This window comes from Myotis nattereri (assembly GCF_964212035.1).
Source record: "Myotis nattereri genome assembly, chromosome: 5".
Taxonomy (NCBI): Eukaryota; Metazoa; Chordata; class Mammalia; order Chiroptera; family Vespertilionidae; genus Myotis; species Myotis nattereri.
The window spans coordinates 50,624,198-50,644,024 of record NC_138080.1 but is presented as its reverse complement, the minus strand read 5'-3'; the positions used below and the strand labels follow the sequence as shown (position 1 = coordinate 50,644,024).

The following is a 19,827-nucleotide window of genomic DNA, read 5'->3' as shown; positions in this document are numbered from 1 at the left end:
GATCCCTACCCTGAAGTAACAAGATGGCGGCTAATTTACTTACTGAAGGCGGGCGGCAGTGGGCAAGGCTGTCCGCGGTCCTGGGACCCAATCTGTGACCCTGCTGGGCGGGGGGGGGGTGGGGGGGGTGGGGGGGGGCAGCGCTTGAGGCTGTCGGCAGTCTAGAACCCGGACCCATGTCCTGGCGAGTGGGGCGGCAGCGCTTGAGGCTGTCCATGGTCTGGGACCCGGATCTGTGACATGGGAGTAGGGGACAGCGCTTGACGCTTTCCGTGGCCCCAGGACCCGGATCTGTGACCCTGCCGGGCAGGGGGCAGTGCTTGAGGCTGTCCGAGGTCCTGGGAGCCAAATCCGTGACCCTTACCGGCGGGGCAGCAGCTCGCACAGGGGTGGATCTGCCGGGGTTGGGCAGGGCAGGATGCCTGGCTTCCGCCCAGCCCCAGTCACTCTGGGCAGGTGAGCAGCGCAGAGAGCCTCTGGACAGGGGAGGCAGCCTGGTGGAGGGCAGCCTGTACTCCACACATGGCGGTGGTGACAGCTGTGAGCGCGCCAAGTGGAGCCTGCAGGTTGAGCTGAAGTAGCGCCTGCAGGCCATCAGCGCCCAGGAGTGGCGGTGCAAGATCCGCCTCCTGGCCCAGAAGGTGCAGGATTGCAGGGACAGCCACCGTGGTGGGCCAGACTGACGTCCTCCTGGCTGCACCACGGGGGTTTGCAGATCTGCAAAGCCAGAGACCTCCGGTGTGCACATCCCCCCTGGCATGTGAACATCCCCCAGCACACTGTCACCCTCCCACGCCTGCAACAGTTGCAAACCAAGGCATGCACAAGTTCCCCCTGCCTCTCCACCACACTTCCATCAACCCGGCATGCCTAACACCCCCACAGGATGTGCACACATCCCCCCTGATGCGCTCAAGTCCTTTGGAGAGTGTCTGGGTGTTCTGGGTGCTGAGGATGGGCGCCTGTGAGATGACAGTGAGAGGGCGGAGTGGTGATGCCCTGTTCCCACGGAGGCCAGTGCAGCGATGAGATCACCTCTGGGGGGTTAATGCAGGTGCTGAGGCAGGAGCAGGAGCAGGTGCAGACAGACACACCTGGTGGGCGTGGGCAGCCCTTGCTGAGGTGCCTTCGGTCAGCGTTCAAGATCAAGAACCCAGAGGCGGAGAGGAATTCCATCCTCTCAGTGAAACAGTGGGATAGTCGGGGCGACTGTAGAGGAGGAATGTGCACTTTGGGTGCCAGCACCCATGAGCAAAGGCTGCCCTGACTGAGCCTCGCTTGCTTGGGGCCTAGCGCACTCCTGCCGGGCAGCAGGTGACAGGACGTGCTTTTCCGAATTAATGAGAGAAAAACATTGATTCTCCTGCTGCCCACGAAGGTGGAAAGTGAAGTGGAGAGACATGTGGGGAGTGAGCGAGGTTCCCTGTCTGGGGGTTCCAAATCTGCTGTTGGTTTCTTTCACTGCTGAAAGAAAGGGTGTCCCCCCAAAATGTATACACACTTTGAATACCTACTAATTCCAATGGTTTTAAGCATAAGAAAGAAACAACAATGGGGCTGTTACCTGTTAAAAGTGTGGGCACAAACAGGCAGTCGGACATTCCCTGAGGGGTCTCAGATTGGAGAGGGTGAAGGCCAGACTGAGGGGCCCCTTTCCCCACCCCCCTCACCCCAGGGCACGAATTTCGTGCACCGGGCTACTAGTATATTAATAAAAGCCTAGGTGGTTCTCGCACCCTCACGTGACACCCTCACGTAATCACAAGATGGCCACCACAAGATGGCCAGCAGGGGAGAGCAGTTGTGGGCAATCAAGCCTGCAGGGGAGTGGTTAGGGGGTGATCAGGCTGGCAGGCAGGCAAGCAGTAGGAGCCAGCAGTCCTGGATTGTGAGAGGGATGTCAGACTGCCAGCAGTCGGACATCTCCCAAGGGGTCTCAGACTGGAGAAGGTGCAGGATGAAATGAGGGGCACCCCCACCCCATGCATGAATTTCATGCACGGGGCCTCTAGTATATATATAAAAGGCTAATATGCAAAGTGTCCCCTTGGGAGTTCGACTGAAAGACCAGGAGTTCGATTGCTCCCTATGATGTGCGCTGACCACCAGGGGATGGCGTGAAACGAAGGAAGGCCTTGGCCAGCAGCCAGAAGGCCCCACTCAGCCCTGATTGTCGGCCAGGCCTAGGGACCCTACTCCCTAGTTTTGTATAAGAAAATACAATTATCCCTCTACTATCTGAGCTGAGACATCTCAGCAATAAAAAGGCAGATTAACAGGAGAAAAACAAGTTTAATAACATGTACACCTTCTATACACATGGAAGAGACCCAGGAACAGATTGTCTCCCCAGAATGGCCTAAGCCATCACCTTAAATATAATTTGCAGCGAAACACAAAATAAGGGTGGTGGGGGTGGGGCAGTTGTGGTGGGTTACCAAGCAAAGTAGACTGAACAAGGGAAAGATTGTTAGGCAGATTTCAATGGGTGCCTTCGCCATTGATAAACAGTTTCTAGAGTTTCAGAGTCATCCTCTTCTTCCTGATACAGAAACACCCTTACAAGTGGAGATTTCCCTTATACAGTGGCGCCTTGACTTACGAGTTTAATTCGTTCCGAGACCAAGCTCGTTAAGGAGCTCATTAACTCAAATTACTCTGTCAACTCAATGCAAAAAATCCGCTGAGAAACAGCTGGTATCTCAAAAAACTCGTTAGTGGGGACACTCGTAAGTCAAGGCCCCACTGTAAATGTAAATCTCCTTCACAAAAGGGCAGCCTCACCGGTTCCAGATATTCTGCAGCACCAGCAGCCTTTCAAAAATCACCAGCCCCCAAAGAGGCATATGTTAGGGTGGGATATTCTGTTCCCTTCAATAGCAGTGTGTGCCCCCAAAGCCTCATTTGTGAAATGTGATCCAGAGAATAAAGACATTTAAAACATGCAAATTGAGTATAAACAAAACCAGGGGAAATATTTTCAGTTTTAGTAGTAAAATATCATCTCTAGCCCTGGCCGGTTTTGCTCAGTGGATAGAGCATCAGCCTGCAGATTGAAGGGTCCTGGGTTCGATTCTGGTCAAGGGCACATGCCCAGGTTGCAGGTTCAGTCCCCAGTAGGGGGCGTGCAGGAAGCAGCCTATCAATGATTCTCTCTCATCATTGATGTTTTTCTCTCTCTATCCCTCTCTTCCTCTCTGAAATCAATAAAAACATATATATTAAAAAATATATCATCTCTAAATAAAGAATGCCTACAATACAAAGAAGTCAAGGAAATAAACAACCACAAAAACACAACTCCCCATGTAGAAAAAGAAGCAACAGTTATGGAAAAAATGCAGAAACCTATTAATAATATGAAATTACATGTCTGCCCTGTTTACTAAGCTTACTGTATTGGGAAGATTGAACAAATTGGTAGTAGCCTGTTTTGGCTTTGGGAGGTAGGCCTTCCAGCATTGCAGACAGCTGGAGTGGAAACCTTTTCATAAGAAAGCCATGCTGAACTATCCATCAATAACTGAAAAATCGTTGCTTTGCCCTTAAAATCCCACTAATTCTAATAAACATGTTAAGCACAAGAAAACAGGCCCCAACCCTGGGTTGTGTGGTGCAGTAAGTTGGAGCATCTTCTTGTATATCAAACAGTGGCATGTTCTTTCCAAGGGTCAGGAGTGACCATGATACAATGAATAGAGGATCCTCCCCTCTCCTCCCCTCCCCTCCCCTCCCCTCCCCTCCCCTCCCCTCCCCTCTCCTCTCCTCTCCTTCTCTCTCTCTCTCTCTCTCTCTCTCTCTCTCTCTCTCTCATCTGTGTCCCTTCCTTCTATTCTCGAAAACCAATTTTAAAAAAAAGACCCCAAAAGAAATTATTTTTAAAAAATATATTTTTATTTATTTCAGAGAGGAAGGGAGAGGGAGAGATAGAAACATCAATGATGAGAGAGAATCACTGATGGGCTGCCTCCTGCACACCCTCTACCAGGGACTGAGCCCACAACCCAGGTATGTGCCCTTAATTGGAATTGAATGTGGGACCCTTCAGTCCACAGGCTGACACTCTACCCACTGAGCCGCTGCTCAGCTCAGGTCCTGTCTATGAGGCCCAGACAAGACACCCTAGTTCTACAGGAGATGGGTGTAATGTGGAGGGACTGACATGGCTCGAATGATGACAACACAGCTGTGGCTCCTTCTGGTGTGGGGGGCCAAAGTATGGGCAGCCAGGCCCAGGACTGAGCTTCTCAATGTCTGCATGGATGCCAAGCACCACAAGGAAAAGCCAAGCCCGGAGGACAAGCTGCATGAGCAGTGCAGTCCCTGGAAGAATGCCTGCTGCTCTGTCAACACCAGTCAGGAAGCCCATAGGATGTCTCCTACCTGTACAGATTCAACTGGGGCCACTGCGGCCCGATAAAACCCGCCTGCAGGCGCCACTCCAACCAGGACACCTGCCTGTATGAGTGCTCCCCCAACGTGGGGCCCTGGATCCAGGAGGTGAACCAGAGCTGGCGCAAAGAGCAGATCCTGAACGTGCCCCTGTGCAAAGAGGACGGTGAGAGCTGGTGGGAAGACTGCCGCACCTCCTACACCTGCAAGAGTAACTGGCACAAGGGCTGGAGCTGGACCTCAGGGTCTAATGAGTGCCCCGTGAAGGCTGCCTGCCACCGCTTTGACTTCTACTTCCCCACGCCTGCTGCTCTGTGCAAGGAAATCTGGAGTCACTCCTACAAAGTCAGCAACTACAGCTGAGGCAGTGGCCGCTGCATCTAGTTGTGGTTTGACCCAGCACAGGGCAACCCCAACGAGGAGGTGGCCAGGTCCTATGCGGAGACCATGAATGGAGCTGGGCTCTATGGGGCCTGGCCTCTCCTGCTTGGCCTGGCCCTCATGCTGCTCCTGCTGCTCAGCTGAGCTTCTGATACCTGGTCATCCCCACACAGGTCAGCCCCATGGCTCAGCTCCCATGGTGGGAGCTCTGTCCAACAGTTTGAATAAACTAGTTACCCCGCAATAAATAAATAAATAAATAAATAAATAAATAAATAAATAAATTCAACAAAAACATATCTTCAGGTGAGAATGTACATATATATGTTATATGCTTGGGACCTGACTACCCACCATGACCTGCCCAGTTAGGAATTTATGATCAAGATCACCCTGTGAGGTTACTATCTATAGAACCCTCTTACCCTCTTTTTTTCCCCTCCACTGACAAAAGTCATAGTGATGGTGTTTATAATGGAAGAGGATATACACTATCTTAGTAACAGACATAAAAATAGCTATTCCATAAATGATACTAGCATTAGGTCAGTGCCCCATGACAAATAAATGAGTAAGGAATTAATAGATTAAAAAAAATTTTTTTGCCTGGCTTAAATTTCATAGTGTCTTAGTGGTTGAGCATGGACCCATGGACCAGGAGGTCACTGGTTAATTCCTGGTCAGGGGACATGCCCAGGTTGTGGGCTTGATCCCCTTTAAGGGGTGTGCAGGAGGCAGCTGATTGATGTTTCCTTCTTATTGATGTTTCTATCTCTCTGTCTCCCTTCCTTTCTCTCTATAATCAATAAAAAATTATATATTTTATTATTTTTTTTAAAAAAAACCTCAGAGTACAAAGAGACTTCAGGAGTTATTTATTCCAAAACCTTATTTCTAGTGTTTTCTTTAAAAAAGCAAACGTTATCCTCGATAGACTGACGGATGTGCATAGAATGTACGCATATTTTTACTGGATCTGCCGACAAACATATAGAGTAAAAACTTTTCCAACATTCTGCATTTTATGGAAGGAAGGGGCCAGCACCCACAACTCACACCTCCCCGCCACCCCAACCCCATCCTTTCCCTTAACAATAAAAAATGCCTGGATTCCAGACACTCTTAAAATGGATTTGAGAATTAGTCCTCCCATCTCCTTCATCAATAAATCTGTACTTGCCCCAAACTCTGATCTGTTGAATATTGGCCTTTTTTAAAAAATACTAGTATATAATGCTTCACGAATTTTCATATCATCCTTGCACAGGGGCCATGCCAATCCTCTCTGTATGGCTCGAATTTTAGTATATGCGCTGCCCAAGCGAGCACCTTTCTTTCCAAGCATCCGGCAGGCGAACCTCGGGCCTGTCACAGCCCCCACCCCCTCACAGTCCGTCCGCACCCCCACAGGCCGCCGTCGCCCCCGTGAGCAGGGAAAGGAGAAATGATGCTGCTGGGATCTTCTCTGCTGCGCGGGAGCCTGTGGCGGTTGAGAACTGCAGAATGATTTTGTGAATCAGAAAACAAAGACAAGCCCTAACTGGTTTGGCTCAGTGGATAGAGCGTCGGCCTGCGGACTGAAGGGTCCCAGGTTCGATTCCGGTCAAGGGCAAGTACCTTGGCTGCGGGCACATCCCCAGCAGGGAGTGTGCAGGAGGCAGCTGATCAATGTTTCTGACTCTCTATCCCTCTCCCTTCCTCTCAGTAAAAAAATCAATAAAATATATTTAAAAAACAAAAACGGAGACAAGGACAGATTGTGGAAACACTTCCTTTAAGGGCAGAAGCTTTTTTTAAAAAAAATATTTTTATTAATTTCAGAGAGGAAGGGAGAGATAGAAACATCAATGATGAGAATCATTGCTTGTCTGACTCCTGCACGCCCCCTACAGGGGGAGATCGAGCCCGCAATGGGGCATGTGCCCGTGGCCAATGGAACCTGGGACCCTTTAAGTCACAGGCCGACACTATCCACTGAGCCAAACCGGGCAGGGCAGAAGCTATTAAGAGAACCTCTAGAAACAGGATGAGACTTTTAGGCAATTTTTTTTCTTTCTTTCTTTTTTATTTTTTAAATCTTTATTGCGGAAAGTATTACTTGTGTCCCGATTTTTCCCCCCTTGACTCCTATTGCCCATTCCCGCCCCCGCCCCCTTGGCCTTCACCGCCCTATTGTCTGTGTCCATGGGTTGTACACATGTGCACACAAGTTCTCTTGTTAATCTCTTCCCACCCTCCCACCCTAGGCAATTTCATTTGAGAAAAACAAAATGAGGGCTTTTCAAGATATTCAAGAATGGAGTAAGAAACCAGACACTGTTGGAACTGGAGCGGAGGTGAACTGCCACCGTAAACAGAGGTGGAAAGTCAGAGAGGAAGACGGAGAATGTCGTAGGGGCCAGTCACCTTCCGGACGCTGCCTGTCGTAGGGGCCAGTCACCTTCCGGACGCTGCCGACAGGACTGTACAGCCGACGGGTTCATATTCGGTTCACAACCGTGAACAGGAAACTGGGACGGTGTCGCGCCCTTTGACCCGGACGTGGAAGACCCCTGGCTTCGCGGGCGGAGAGGAGCGCACAGCGCCCTCAGGCCTAGAGGACACAGCTCCGCTCGGCCCTCAGCGCCGAGCAGTGACCACGCGGAGAGAGGGTAGGTGAGCGGGTCTCAGGCCGCCGGTGGGCGGGACTCAAGGAAGAACCAGATGCGGGCAAGAGGGCGGGGACGGGCGGGGTGGGGGCTCGGCCCGGCGACCCGCGCTGGCGCCTCCTTGTGGTGGGTGACGGCGGCCATGGCGGAAATGGCCGTCAGAGCGCTGTGAGGGCTGCCGGCGGCCGGACGTTCTCACTGGGTATTTTGTTTGTTTGTTTGTGTGTGTGTGTGTTTGTTTTCTTCTCTTTTTATTTTATTTTCTTTCACTGGGTATTTTGGAGCAGGTTCTCTGGCGGCAGAGTGGATACTTTAGTGTTTCACATGTGGAACGGCCGACATTTTGGAACATGCTTCCGTTTGGCAGTCTGCATGTGTATTGGTTATAGTGTTGGCAAGTAGAGCTTTACTTTGCCTATCTCTGTGCTGTTCGTCTATCTCCGGATCTTGGAAAGATGCTCAGCAGGGCTTTCGTCGCGGTACCGGGACCACTGCACTGACCGGAGGGCCCTGTCAGGCTGTGGTGCTCCCAGGTGCTGAGCAAGACAGCCCGGTGCTTCCGGTCAAGTGCAGGGCAGGCCCGCAGGGCGCCCCGCCATTACCCGCCCGGGGGTCCAACCCCTCAGTCCTGGGTTATCAGAGCGAAGGGTCCCTGTCACTAAACAAAGAGGGAGCACGCTGAGACTTGAAGGCCAACACCGTGAACTGACACGCATTTTCTTTTTTTTTTCTTACATATTTTTATTGACACACATTTTCTTGTATTCCATCTTCTAAAACTGACTGTAAAGTCCCACTTATCAGCACGGGCCAGGTAAAAATACATGCACACAAAAATTCTAGAATACATGAGTGAAAAGCTGCTGTTTGCCATAATTTCAGAATCCAATTAAACATTTGTGACATTTATAGTAATGATGAGTGCTAGAATTAAAACTCTCTACTTAGAACTTGTAAAGAAATTAACAGAAATTTACATTATTTTGGCTTAATTATATGGCAGTTGTTCAGTAACTTCCCTCAACACTGGAGATGTTTCTTTTACATAAAATAAGGGGCCTGCAACCAAGGTATGTGCCCTTGACATGAATCGAACCCGGGAGCCTTAGGTCCACAGTGAAGCCTTGGTACTCTAACATCCTGCATTTGTAATACTCATTAGAGAAGGAATCATTGGGAGTAAAGTCTAAATATAATGGAATGAATGGCGGGGGGGGGGGGGCGGGGGGAGCTCAATTGGGAAATATTTCTGTGGATATGTTGCCTAGGAGCTGTTTTTAGAGAAAGTGGAAGGGAGGGGGAGAGAGACAGAGAGAGAAACATCGATGTGAGAGAGACACATCAATTGGTTGCCTCCAGCACAGGCCTGACCAGGGCCAGGATGGAGCCTGCAACCAAGGTGCATCTCTTTGATCAGAATGTAACCCAGGACCCTTCAGTCCTGGGACTGACACTCTATCCACGGAGCCAAACTGGCTAGCGCTGTACTAGGTTTTTGCTTTATAGGACTCACTATTTTACAGATTGATAGCATATAATAAATGTTTTGATTTTTTTTTTTAATGTGGGTGATGTCAACTATAATTGAAAAATAAAGAAGAGAATGTGGGTAATTTTTTAGTAATCGATGTGAATACCAACTTGCCTAATAAGTAATCTGCCAAAAATAAATTGTGAGGCAGAATTTTAAAGCTCAACGAATATTTCTCAAAGAAAGTTACAATTTGGCTGGGATCTGAAGAAAAATGCCAGTAAAAAGGGAGTAAACAGTGTGTAAGGGGCAAGGAGCTGCCATGGACAAAACCTGCTTGTGCAAAGTACTGTGGTAGGGGTTGTCATAACCTGAGTATGGAGAGAGAGGGCAGGATTGCACAGAGAGGGTGAAAGTGGTGAGTTCCGAAGTTGTATGTTCCTGGGTGAGAAAAAGCAGGCCTCAGTCTTTCAAATTTATTCTTCTTCAGCAAAGATGGGATTAAAGGTGTTGAGAGGCTGGAAGAGGTTAATGAGGGGAAAAGGAGGACCTATGAAATATTTTCAACAATAAGGAATTATTATTTTTTTAAATCCTCACAGAGGATATTTTTCCATTGATTTTAGAGAGAGGAAAAGACAGAGAAACATCTGTGAGAGAGGAACACATCGATTGGTTACCTCCTGCACACTCCCTGACCAGTTCTCAGGCAGCTGAGGAGACTGCAACCCAAGTACATGCCCTTGACCTGAATCAAGCCTGGGACCCTTAGGTCCACAAGCCGAAACTCTGTCCATTGAGCTAAACAGTATAGGGCTCACTAGTTTTGCCTTACCAACTTCAAAGGCTGGTGTGTGTGTGGGGGGGGGGGGGGGGGGGAGTTCCCAGCTTTTCCTGACATTGAATTCCTGACCTTGAATTGCATTCTATGCATGTGATAAATCAGTTTTCCAACGTGGGGAGGTGTTCAGAGTAAATCTAATCTGGTCCAGTTCCCACCTACTTAGGTACACAGTTAGATATACCATGCATTTGAGAAGTATAAATGAAAAAAGCAAGTAAATCTTGATATACAGTATAGTGAAGCCTTGGTATCTAACTTAATTCATTCTGGAAGGATATTCAAAAAGCGATTTTTTCAAAAACTGAATCATATTTTTCCCATTAGAAATAATGTGAATTGATTTAATGCATTCCAAAATGATTCTCTGTTCTAGCCTTTCTTATATACACAGTACATGCCTCTTGTACTCTTTATAAATAAACACTGCTTAAATTGATCCAATCACCCAATACTTGCCTTAAACGAATTTTTTTATATAAAACTGCCTCGGAAATGCTATCAGTGGTTAACCAGTTTTCGTTTATCCAATCAACAAGAGTCTTTCTACCTTTTCTAATATATATATATATATATTTTTTTTATTGATTTCAGAAATGAAGGGAGAGAAAGAAACATCAGTGATGAGAGAGAATCATTGATCCACTGCCTCCTCATGCCCCTGAGGATGGAGCCTGCAACCCAGGCATATGCCCTGACTGGGAATTGAACTGTGACCTCCTGGGTTCATAGGTCAACGCTCAACTACTGAGACACGCCAGCCAGGCTCTACCTTTTCAATTGCCTGTGATTATTGTTTTGTGAGCACTTTTACACCCTTAGCAACATTAGCACTCTCTCTCTTTTTATTTTAATCCTCACCATAGGATATTTTCCCATTGCTTTTTGGAGAGAGTAGAAGAGTGAGGAAAAGACAGAGAGAAACATCAATGTGAGAGAAACACATGGTTTGGTTGCCTCCTACACACACCCTGACCAAGACTCAGGCTAGGGAAGAGCCTGCAAAGGAGGTTCGTGCCTTTGATATGAATCGAAAACAGGAGCCTTAGGTCCACAGGCCTACACTCTTTCCACTGAGCCAAACTGGCTAGGGCAACATTAGCACTGTTGATGGTCACTTTATATTTTATATTTGTGCTAATCATTGATTTAGTCAGTAGCAAAAGCATGCTTTCCTTTGTTTTTTGTCCAAGACACTTTTTGTCATTCTGAGGTAACAACATGAAAGAGCTATCAGGTGGAAAACTGAAGTTTTGGTCGACAACTGAGACATTTTCTGTGAACAGTTTGGTCAAGAGAACTGAATTGTTTGAGATGGGAAATGAGGTTTGACTGTATCATGAATTCAGTGTTACCACAAATAACTGTTGTGTTTTGTTTGTTTGTTAATCCTCACCTGAGAATCTTTCTCCATTGATGTTTTTAGAGAGAGTGGAAGGCAGTGAGGGAGTGGGGTGGAGGAGAGAGAAAAACATTGTTGTGAGGGACAAGTCTATTGGCTGCCTCCTGAGCTCGCCCCCATTGGAGCTGAGGATCAAACCTGCACTAGGTACATGCTCTTGACCGGAAAACCCAAGACTCTTGGGTACATGGGTCAACACTGTAATTGGTGGCACACACTGGCCAGGGCAGAAATAACTGTATTTTAAGACAGAAAGTGCCAAATCCATTGCTGAGGTTTTTCAAAAATTGGAAGTGATTCAAGTTGAGATTTTTACATTTCTTAACCTGACTCTCTCTTTTTATTTTTATTTTTTAAAAATATTTTATTGATTTTTTACAGAGAGGAAGGGAGAGAGATAGAGAGTTAGAAACATCGATGAGAGAGAAACATCGATCAGCTGCCTCCTGCACACCTCCTACTGAGGATGTGCCCGCAACCAAGGTACATGCCCTTGACTAGAATTGAACCTGGGACCTTTCAGTCCCCAGGCCAATGCTCTATCCACTGAGCCAAACAGTTTAGGGCTTAACCTGACTCTCTTAATGTTAAGGATGTTAAGCACTTTCCCTAATCCCCTAGATCAGTGGTTCTCAACCTTCCTAATACCGTGACCCTTTAATACAGTTCCTCATGTTGTGGTGACCCCCAACCATAAAATTATTTTCGTTGCTACTTCATAACTGTAATTTTGCTGCTGTTATGAATTGTAATGTAAATATCTGATATGCAGGATGTATTTAGGCAATCCCTGTGAAAGGGTCGTTCGACCCCCAAAAGGGTCGCGACCCACAGGTTGAGAACTGCTGCCCTAGATAATAGGTGACTAAAGCTGAAACTTAGCCCAGGGACAGAGAATCTAGCAGGAAGCATTCTCACACTTTTGCAGTTACATGCAGACCCACAGTGATTAATGTGGATGTAGGTGACCTGTAGGGCTGGGGAAACGAAATCAATGGTTCCCTCAAAGATGATAGTTAACAGGGCAGGGCCATAAGACAAATAGTAATTTCTTTATTTATTTTTTACATGAAACCATATTTTCTCATCCACAGGAACTAATAGGTACTTAAGAATCATAATTGCTCTCTGACCAAGAGAATTGCTGAACGTGGATTCATATCCTCTTTGCTGTCAAGGACAGTAGTCTTCCAACGACTTTGATTGGCTGCATGTGGGCAGTGGAGCTCCTCTAGACACCTACCTCTATAGCTAAGGACCTCACAGGACACCAAGGGCTGACCTTAATCGATAAAGAGAATTTACACAGGAAGGCCAGTGAGATCTGAAGGTGCATCTGCTTCTCAGTGGAGAGGTTTCACAGAGCTCAACCTCCTGAAGAAACCCACCCACCTCAGTCCGTCCTTCATTCAGGGCCCAATGGCAATTGAAGCAGCTCTGGCAGTACTCCAGACAGAAATCAACTGTCCCATCTGCCTGGATGACCTGCGAGACCCTGTCACCATTGAATGTGGGCACAACTTCTGTCGCTCCTGCATCCAGCAGTCCTGGGCTGATGTGCAGGACAGGTTCCCTTGTCCTGTGTGTCGTCACCCATGCAAAGGCAGGCACATGAGGACCAACACCCAGCTGGGAAGGATGGTTGAGATCACCAAGCTCCTCCAGATCACCAGGGGCAAGATGAAGCAGCAAGAAGAGAGGCGCTTCTGCAAGAAGCACAACAAGTCTCTGACCCTCTTCTGTGAGGAGGACCGAGAGCTGTTGTGTCCCCTGTGCACTCAGCCTCCTGACCACCAGGGCCACCAGGTGAGGCCCGTGGAGGAGGCTGCCTCTCATCACAGGCAAAGGCTCAGCAGTTACATTGAGCCCCTGAAGAAGCAGGTGGCAGACGCTCAGAAATTAGTAGCCACCCAAGACAGGAAGCTATCAGAACTGAGAGAAAAGGTGGAAAACCGGAGAGCAAAGTTAGCCTCTGAATTTGAGAATCTGATACAATCTGTAGAACATGAGCAAGAGGCAGTTCTCTCAAGGGTAGCTGCAGAAGAGAAGCACATTCAACGGAATCTCATTGCAAACAAAACTGCATTTTCAGACCACATTTTCAAACTTAAAGTTCAACTAAAGGAGATGGCAGAGAAGAGTGTGATGTCAGATGTGAAAATGCTGATGAATATCAAGGGTGTCTTCCACCATTGTGAACACCTAGAACCTCCAGGTGTCTATTGCTTCCAGTTTAGGAGAGAAGAATTCAGTCTTCCTCCACAGTGTTCGGCCCTGCAGAAAATTATACAGAGATTTAGAGAAGAAATTACCCTGGATCCCGAAACTGCACATCCTCATCTGGTTGTGTCTGAGGATAAAAAGTCTGTGACATTTGTGAGGAAAAAGCAAAGAGTTCATAAAAATCCGAAGGGATTTGCAGTCGACCCAGTTGTCCTGGGTACTGAAGGGTTTGATTGTGGCCGACATTACTGGGAGGTCCAGGTGGATGACAAGCCTGAGTGGGCCGTGGGGGTCTGTAAAGACACCCTTTCCAAGGAGGAAAAGCAGCCCCTGCTCAGACAGGAGAATAGATGTTGGACGATTCAGCTGAAGGATGGTGACTATGTGGCACAAGGGCCTGTTCCTGTCACCCTTGTGCTGAAGGAAATGCCCAGAGGGATTGGCATCTATCTGGACTATGAGTTGGGTCAGGTTTCCTTTTACAGTTTGAATGACATGTCTCACATCCATTCCTTCAGGGATACATTTTCTGAAGTGCTAAAGCCTTACTTCTATGTCGGATGTGATCCCAAACCTCTTACTGTCTTTGCATTAAAAGATTAGGAAGGATGAACTGTCACTTAGTTTCATTTTCTTCCTGTGATTTACAGACGGCAGAATTTTTTTTAGTCATAATTTTATTTTAGTTTTATTTTTGAATGTATGTTTATTGATTTCAGAGAGGAAAGGAGAGGGAGAAGGAGAAAGAGATAGAAACATCAGTGATGAGAGAGAATCATTCATTGGCTGCCTCCTACATGCCCCCTACTATGGATCCAGCCCCCAACCGAGGCATGTGCCCTTGACTGAATTGAACCTGGGACCCTTCAGTCCACAGGCCAAAGATCTATCCACTGAGCGAAACCAGCTGGACCTTATTTTTATTTTATATATATACTAGAGGCCCAGTTCACAAAATTCGTGCGCAGGGAGGGGGTCCCTCAGCCCAGCCTGCACCTTCTTTAATCCAGGTCCATCGGACATTCCTCTCGCAATCCAGGACCAATGGCTTCTAACCGCTCACCTGCCTGCCTGCCTGACCACCCCTAACCCCTCTGCCTGCCTGCCTGATTGCCCCTAACTGCCCTCCCCTGCTAGTCTGATCGCCCCTAACTGCCTCTGCTTTGGCCCCCACCACCGTCATTTTGTCTGGAAGGAGGCCTGGATGACTGGAAGATGTCCAGTCAACCTGGTCTAATTAGCGTATTACCCTTTTATTAGTATAGATATATTTTAATCTATATTGTTGAAAGTAGTACATAGGTCTTTCTTTGTGTAGGTAGAATTTTGTATGAGTATCAGTGATTTAGCACCAAACATTTTTTTTTGTTTATTTTTAGAGAGGAATAGAGAGAGAGAGAGACATCAGTGTGAGAGGGGATCATTGATTGGTTGCCTCCAGATTGCACCCAGACTAGGGATTGAACCCCAATCTGTATGTGCCCTGACCCAGATCAAACCTGCCCACCCTTTGTTACATGGAACGATGCTCCAACTAACTGAGCTTCACTGTGCTGGGCTAGCACCAAAATTTTGTAAAAAGCACTTCTGTGACCTGAACACTTGGGATATGTCTCTATCTCTCTCTCTCTCTCTCTCTCTCTCTGTCTATCTTTTTCCACCCATTTTTCTTCAAGAGCAAGGTGTGTGGGAACAAATGGAAGTGTTAAATATTTGGAATATTGATTCATCAATTCTTTCTAAAGTGTTTCTGAAATTTTAGGACTCGAATGTATTGATTGTAAGTCACAGCTTCAATAAAGTTTTTGTATATTTACATGTATTACAAATTTTGTGTTTCAGGATTTGGCTTTATGCATAAGTACATTACATATTCCAGGTGGGAAAGAAGATAGAATGGCGGGACTCTCAGTGGGTTTCTAATATTTTTGCATGTGTTGAGAGTAAGGAATTGATTGCTTCCAACTATTTTTAAAATATGTTTTTATTGATTTCAGAGAGGAAGAGAGAGGAGGAGATAGAAAATTCAATAATGAGAGAAAATCATTGATCATCAGCCCACAACCCCGGCATGTGCCCTAGATCAGAATGGAACCCAGACCCTTCAGTCCACACGCTGATGCTCTTTCCACTAAGCAAAACCAGATAGAGCTTCCATCCATTATTATGGATATTTTTATTTTAATATTTATTTTTCCTTTTTTTGTTAATTTTCACATGAGGATATTTTCCCATTGATTTTTAGGGAGAGTGGTAGAGAGAGGGAAAGAGAGAGAAACATGTGAGAGAAACACATCAATTGGTTGCCTCCTGCATAAGCCCTGACCAGGGCCCTGGCCTAGGAGGAGTCTGGAACTAAGGTACATGCCCTTGATCTGAATCGAACCCTCGAATCTTTGGTTTGCAGGCCCAGGCTCTATCCACTGAGTCAAACCAGTTAGGGCTCAATAGTAAGTAAGTAAATAAATAAATATATAAATGGTGCTGAGAGGATCAAAAGAGAATAGCCAGGGTGCAAATTAGATCCTGCATATTAACAGAGATCATCCTTTCTGGACTGATGAAAGCATTGAAAATATGATTCTAGCTAACCCCTCCCTAGTGGGGGAGGAGCCACTGGACTTTGGCAGGCATTGTGTTAATAGGTAGGTCCGCCTAATGGTGTATATACACCAGGGTCAGGTCATGGCTCATGCAGTCCTGAGTAAGACTGTGTAGAAAGATCCTTGTGGGAGATTCGCCTTTCCCTTTTGGCATTACAGACCTGACCGCAGCTGTCTGCTCCTGGTAAGTCGTGATATGGGACCAAGTGAGTGTGGGAGGCTGGAGTGAAGTAGGACCACTGGGTTCCTGAGTGCCAGCTCTGTGCCCTGCTGAGAGACATGTACCTCCAAAGAGAATCCAAACACAGGATTGGCTTATTTTAAAACACATGAAATTAACTATGTTTTCCTGGTCCCGTCAGAACCTTAAGTCACCTAAATGCTCTTTAACATTTTAGATATCCAGGTCTGACCCCCTAGGAGTCAGGAATGGGAACGTTTGTATGGGGTAAAGCCAAGGCGAAGGTCCTCAAACACCCGCTGCACAGAGTTGCCCAGAGCCGTGGGTGGTAAAAACCCCGCTTTGGGTGCAGCTGCTCTCTATGGGGGCCTGGTCCTCACTTTGAAAGAAAATCCTATTTCATATTAAAGTTATTTTAGGACGAATGCTTTTATTATGGTTTGGGTCCTTTGGGGAGTTTTGTACTAAGTCATAGAATGCTTGCTAAAATTTCAGAAACCAGGATCCCAACCTGAACTAAGCAGGTGACAAAAGCCTCATGTTGCTGGCCCGGAGCTGCATGTGGACTACCTTCCATTATGTCTCAGGGAGGCCGGGTTTGTGTACAGGCGGAGATAGGTGAGAGTGTTTGTGTATAGGAGGGCAGGGGAGAGGTTAGAGCCATGGGCCTGAATCCCAGATACTCAGAACCAGTATTGATTTGATCTTCCTTAATCGGCCTGGAGAGAGCCACCCACAGTATAAGCAGGTGGCCCAAAGTCTCTCAATCCCTAAAGGAGACGCAGAGACCTGGCCAGTATTTTAGTTATTCAACAGCTTTAAACAGGGACTGAGGTGATCATTGGAGATATAGCCATGGCAAGGATCACAGGGAGGTTACAGTAATGGGGAATTGAGGTCATCCAAATGTGCGTGAATTTGCAACATGAGTTGAAAAAAATTCATGATACTGCTTTTACTGTTCCTCGACACTGTGGCAACCAAGGACACCAAACATGGAGGTCACTTCAGCCTCTTCTTGGTCTCTACTTAGATCAGTGCTGACTGTAGGGGAAGGCTCAATTATCTTGACTAGCTGTAGCTCACCAACTTCAAAGACTAATGTGTGTGTATCTGCTTCCCAGCTTTTTCTCACATTGAATTCCTGACCTTGAATTGCCTTCTATGCATGTGATAAATCAGTTTTCCTAGGTGGCTTGGAGTTCAGAGTAAATCTAATCTGCTCCGAATCCCACCGACTTAGGTACACAGTTGGATATATCCTGCATTTGAGAAGTGTAAATGAAAAGCAAGTAAATTTTGATATATAGTGGAGCCTGGGTTCCCTAACTTAATTCATCCTGGTAGCCTGTTGGAAAAACGATTTGTTCAAAAACTGAATCCTATTTCTCCCATTAGAAATAATGTAAATTGAATTAATACCAGCAGACCCTCAAATGATTCTCTGTTCTAACGTTTCTTATAAACACAGTACAGGTCTCATGTACTGTTTAATTTATAAATAAACACTTCTTAAATTGATCCAATCACCCCTACTATCCTGAAAGATTTTTTATATGAAGCTGTCTTGGAAATGCTATCACTGGCTTTTGTTTATCTAATTAACAACCAGTTTGTGTACCTTTTCAATTGCCCATGATTATTGTTTTGTGAGCACTTTCACACCCTTAGCAACATTAGCACTCTTTATTACTTTTTTTTTTTTACTCCTCACCCGAGGATATTTGCTCATTGGTTTTTAGAGAGAGTGGAAGAGAGAGGGAAAGAGAGAAAGAAACCTGAATGTGAGAGAAACACATTGATTGGTTGCCTCCTGCACATGCCACAACCAGGGCCAAGGCAGGGGAGGACCTTTGAAACAAGGTAGGGACCCTTGCCGAATGGAGTCTGACCAACCCTTAGGTCTGTAAGCCAATGCTCTACCTACTGAGCCAAACTGGATAGGGCTCAACAATAAAGATTTAAAAAAAAAAAAAAAGTGAGTACGGCCCTAGCCAGTTTGGTTCAGTGGATAGAGCATCTGCCTGCAGACTGAAGGGTCTCAGGTTCATTTCTGGTCAAGGGCATGTACCTTGGTTGCGGGCACACCGGAGGAGGCAACTTAACGATGTTGCTCTCTCATCGATGTTTCTCTATCCCTCTCCCTTCCTCTCTGTAAAAAAATCAATAAAATATTTTTTTAAAAAAATGAGGTAAGAGACTGTTGCATTAGTCATGGAAAAAAAAAAGTGTGGCCTAAGTCAGGATAGTTGTAAAAAAAAAAAAATTGTGAGTATGTAAGTAGGTAAATACCTGGTGCTGAGAGGACCAAGAGAGAATAGCCAGGGGGCGAATGAGATCATGCATATTAACAGCTTTAATCCTTTTTGGCCTCAGGAGTGCACTGAAAATCCCCTTAACCTGGTTAACCCCTCCCCCGTGGGGGACGAGCCAATAGACTTTGGTGGGCGTGGTTAATAAGTGGAGCCTTCTAATGGAGTATATATACCAGGTTCAGGTTAGGGCTCATGCAGTCCTGTGCCACGCTTTGTAGAGAGATCCTTGTTGGAGATTCAGCTTTCCCTTTTGGCATTTCAGGACGGAGAAGAGCAGTCTGCTGCTGGTGAGTCCGGAGATGGGACCAAGTGGGTGCGGGAGGCCGCAGTGAGGAAGACCTGTGGGTTCCTGAGCACCTGAGCAGTGCCCAGCTGAGAGACATGTACCTCTAAAGGGAACCCAAACTCGGGATTGGCTTATTTTAAAACACAAGCGGTTAATTATGTTTTCCTGGCCCCCCGTCCGAACCGTAAGTCACCTAAATGCCCTATCAAATTTTAGATATCCAGGTCTGACCCCCGAGGAGTCAGGAAGGGGAACATTTGTATGGGGTAAAGCCAAGGCGAAGGTCCTCAACACCCGCTGCACAGAGTTGCCCAGAGCCGTGGGCGCTAAAAACCTCGCTTTCTGTGCAACTGCCCTGGAAGGTCCCAGTCCGCACTTCACGGCGGAATTCTAATGCGGGTTCAGGTTATTTTAGGACCCATGCTTTCATTATGGTTCAGGGCCTTCCTAAGCCATCAAATGCTTTTGCTAAAATTTCAGAAACCAGGATCTCAACCTGAATGAAGGGGGTGACAAAGGCCTCACGGTGCTGGTCAGAAACTGCATGTGGACTTCCTTCCTTCCCTTATGTCTCAGGGAGGCCGGGTTTGTGTACAGGCGGAGATAGGTGAGAGTGTTTGTGTATAGGAGGACAGGGGTGAGGTTAGAGCCATGGGCCTGAATCCCAGATGATCAGAACCAGATTGATTTGATCTTCCTTAATCGGCCTGGAGAGAGCCACCCACAGTATAAGCAGGTGGTCCAATGTCATTCGGTCTCTAATGGAGACCCCGAGACCAGGCCGGTATTTAGTTATTTAACAGCTTTAGCCAGGGACTGGGGATACATGGCAACATTCACGGGGAGATGATAGTAATGGAGAATTGAAATCTTCCAAATGTGTGTTAATTTGCAACCTGAGTTGAAAAAATTCATGATACTGCCTTTACTGTTCCTTGATATTGTGGCAACCGAGGTGACCCAACGTGGAGGCCATTTCAGCCACTTGGTTTCTGCTAAGATCAGTGCCTTAAAGGATTTTTGTTTGGTTGTTTGTTTTTTGTTGTGTGTGTTTTTGTTTTTAATATACTTTATTGATTTTTTA

At 46.7% G+C, this 19,827-nt stretch overlaps 1 protein-coding gene and 1 pseudogene across 2 annotated transcripts; both read left to right on the top strand.

The window, feature by feature from the left end:
* Positions 1–4,162: 4,162 nt before the first annotated feature.
* Positions 4,163–4,917, top strand: LOC308520608 (folate receptor alpha-like; annotated as a pseudogene). The gene has a single exon. The product of its transcript is annotated as a folate receptor alpha-like (transcript).
* Positions 4,918–12,554: 7,637 nt separating this feature from the next.
* On the top strand, positions 12,555–13,961 carry LOC308520606 (tripartite motif-containing protein 75-like; the record flags this gene model as incomplete). The annotated part of the gene is made up of 1 exon (XM_081093211.1): positions 12,555–13,961. The coding sequence occupies one exon, from the start codon at positions 12,555–12,557 to the stop codon at positions 13,959–13,961; it is 1,407 nt and encodes a 468-aa protein (XP_080949337.1).
* Positions 13,962–19,827: the final 5,866 nt, after the last annotated feature.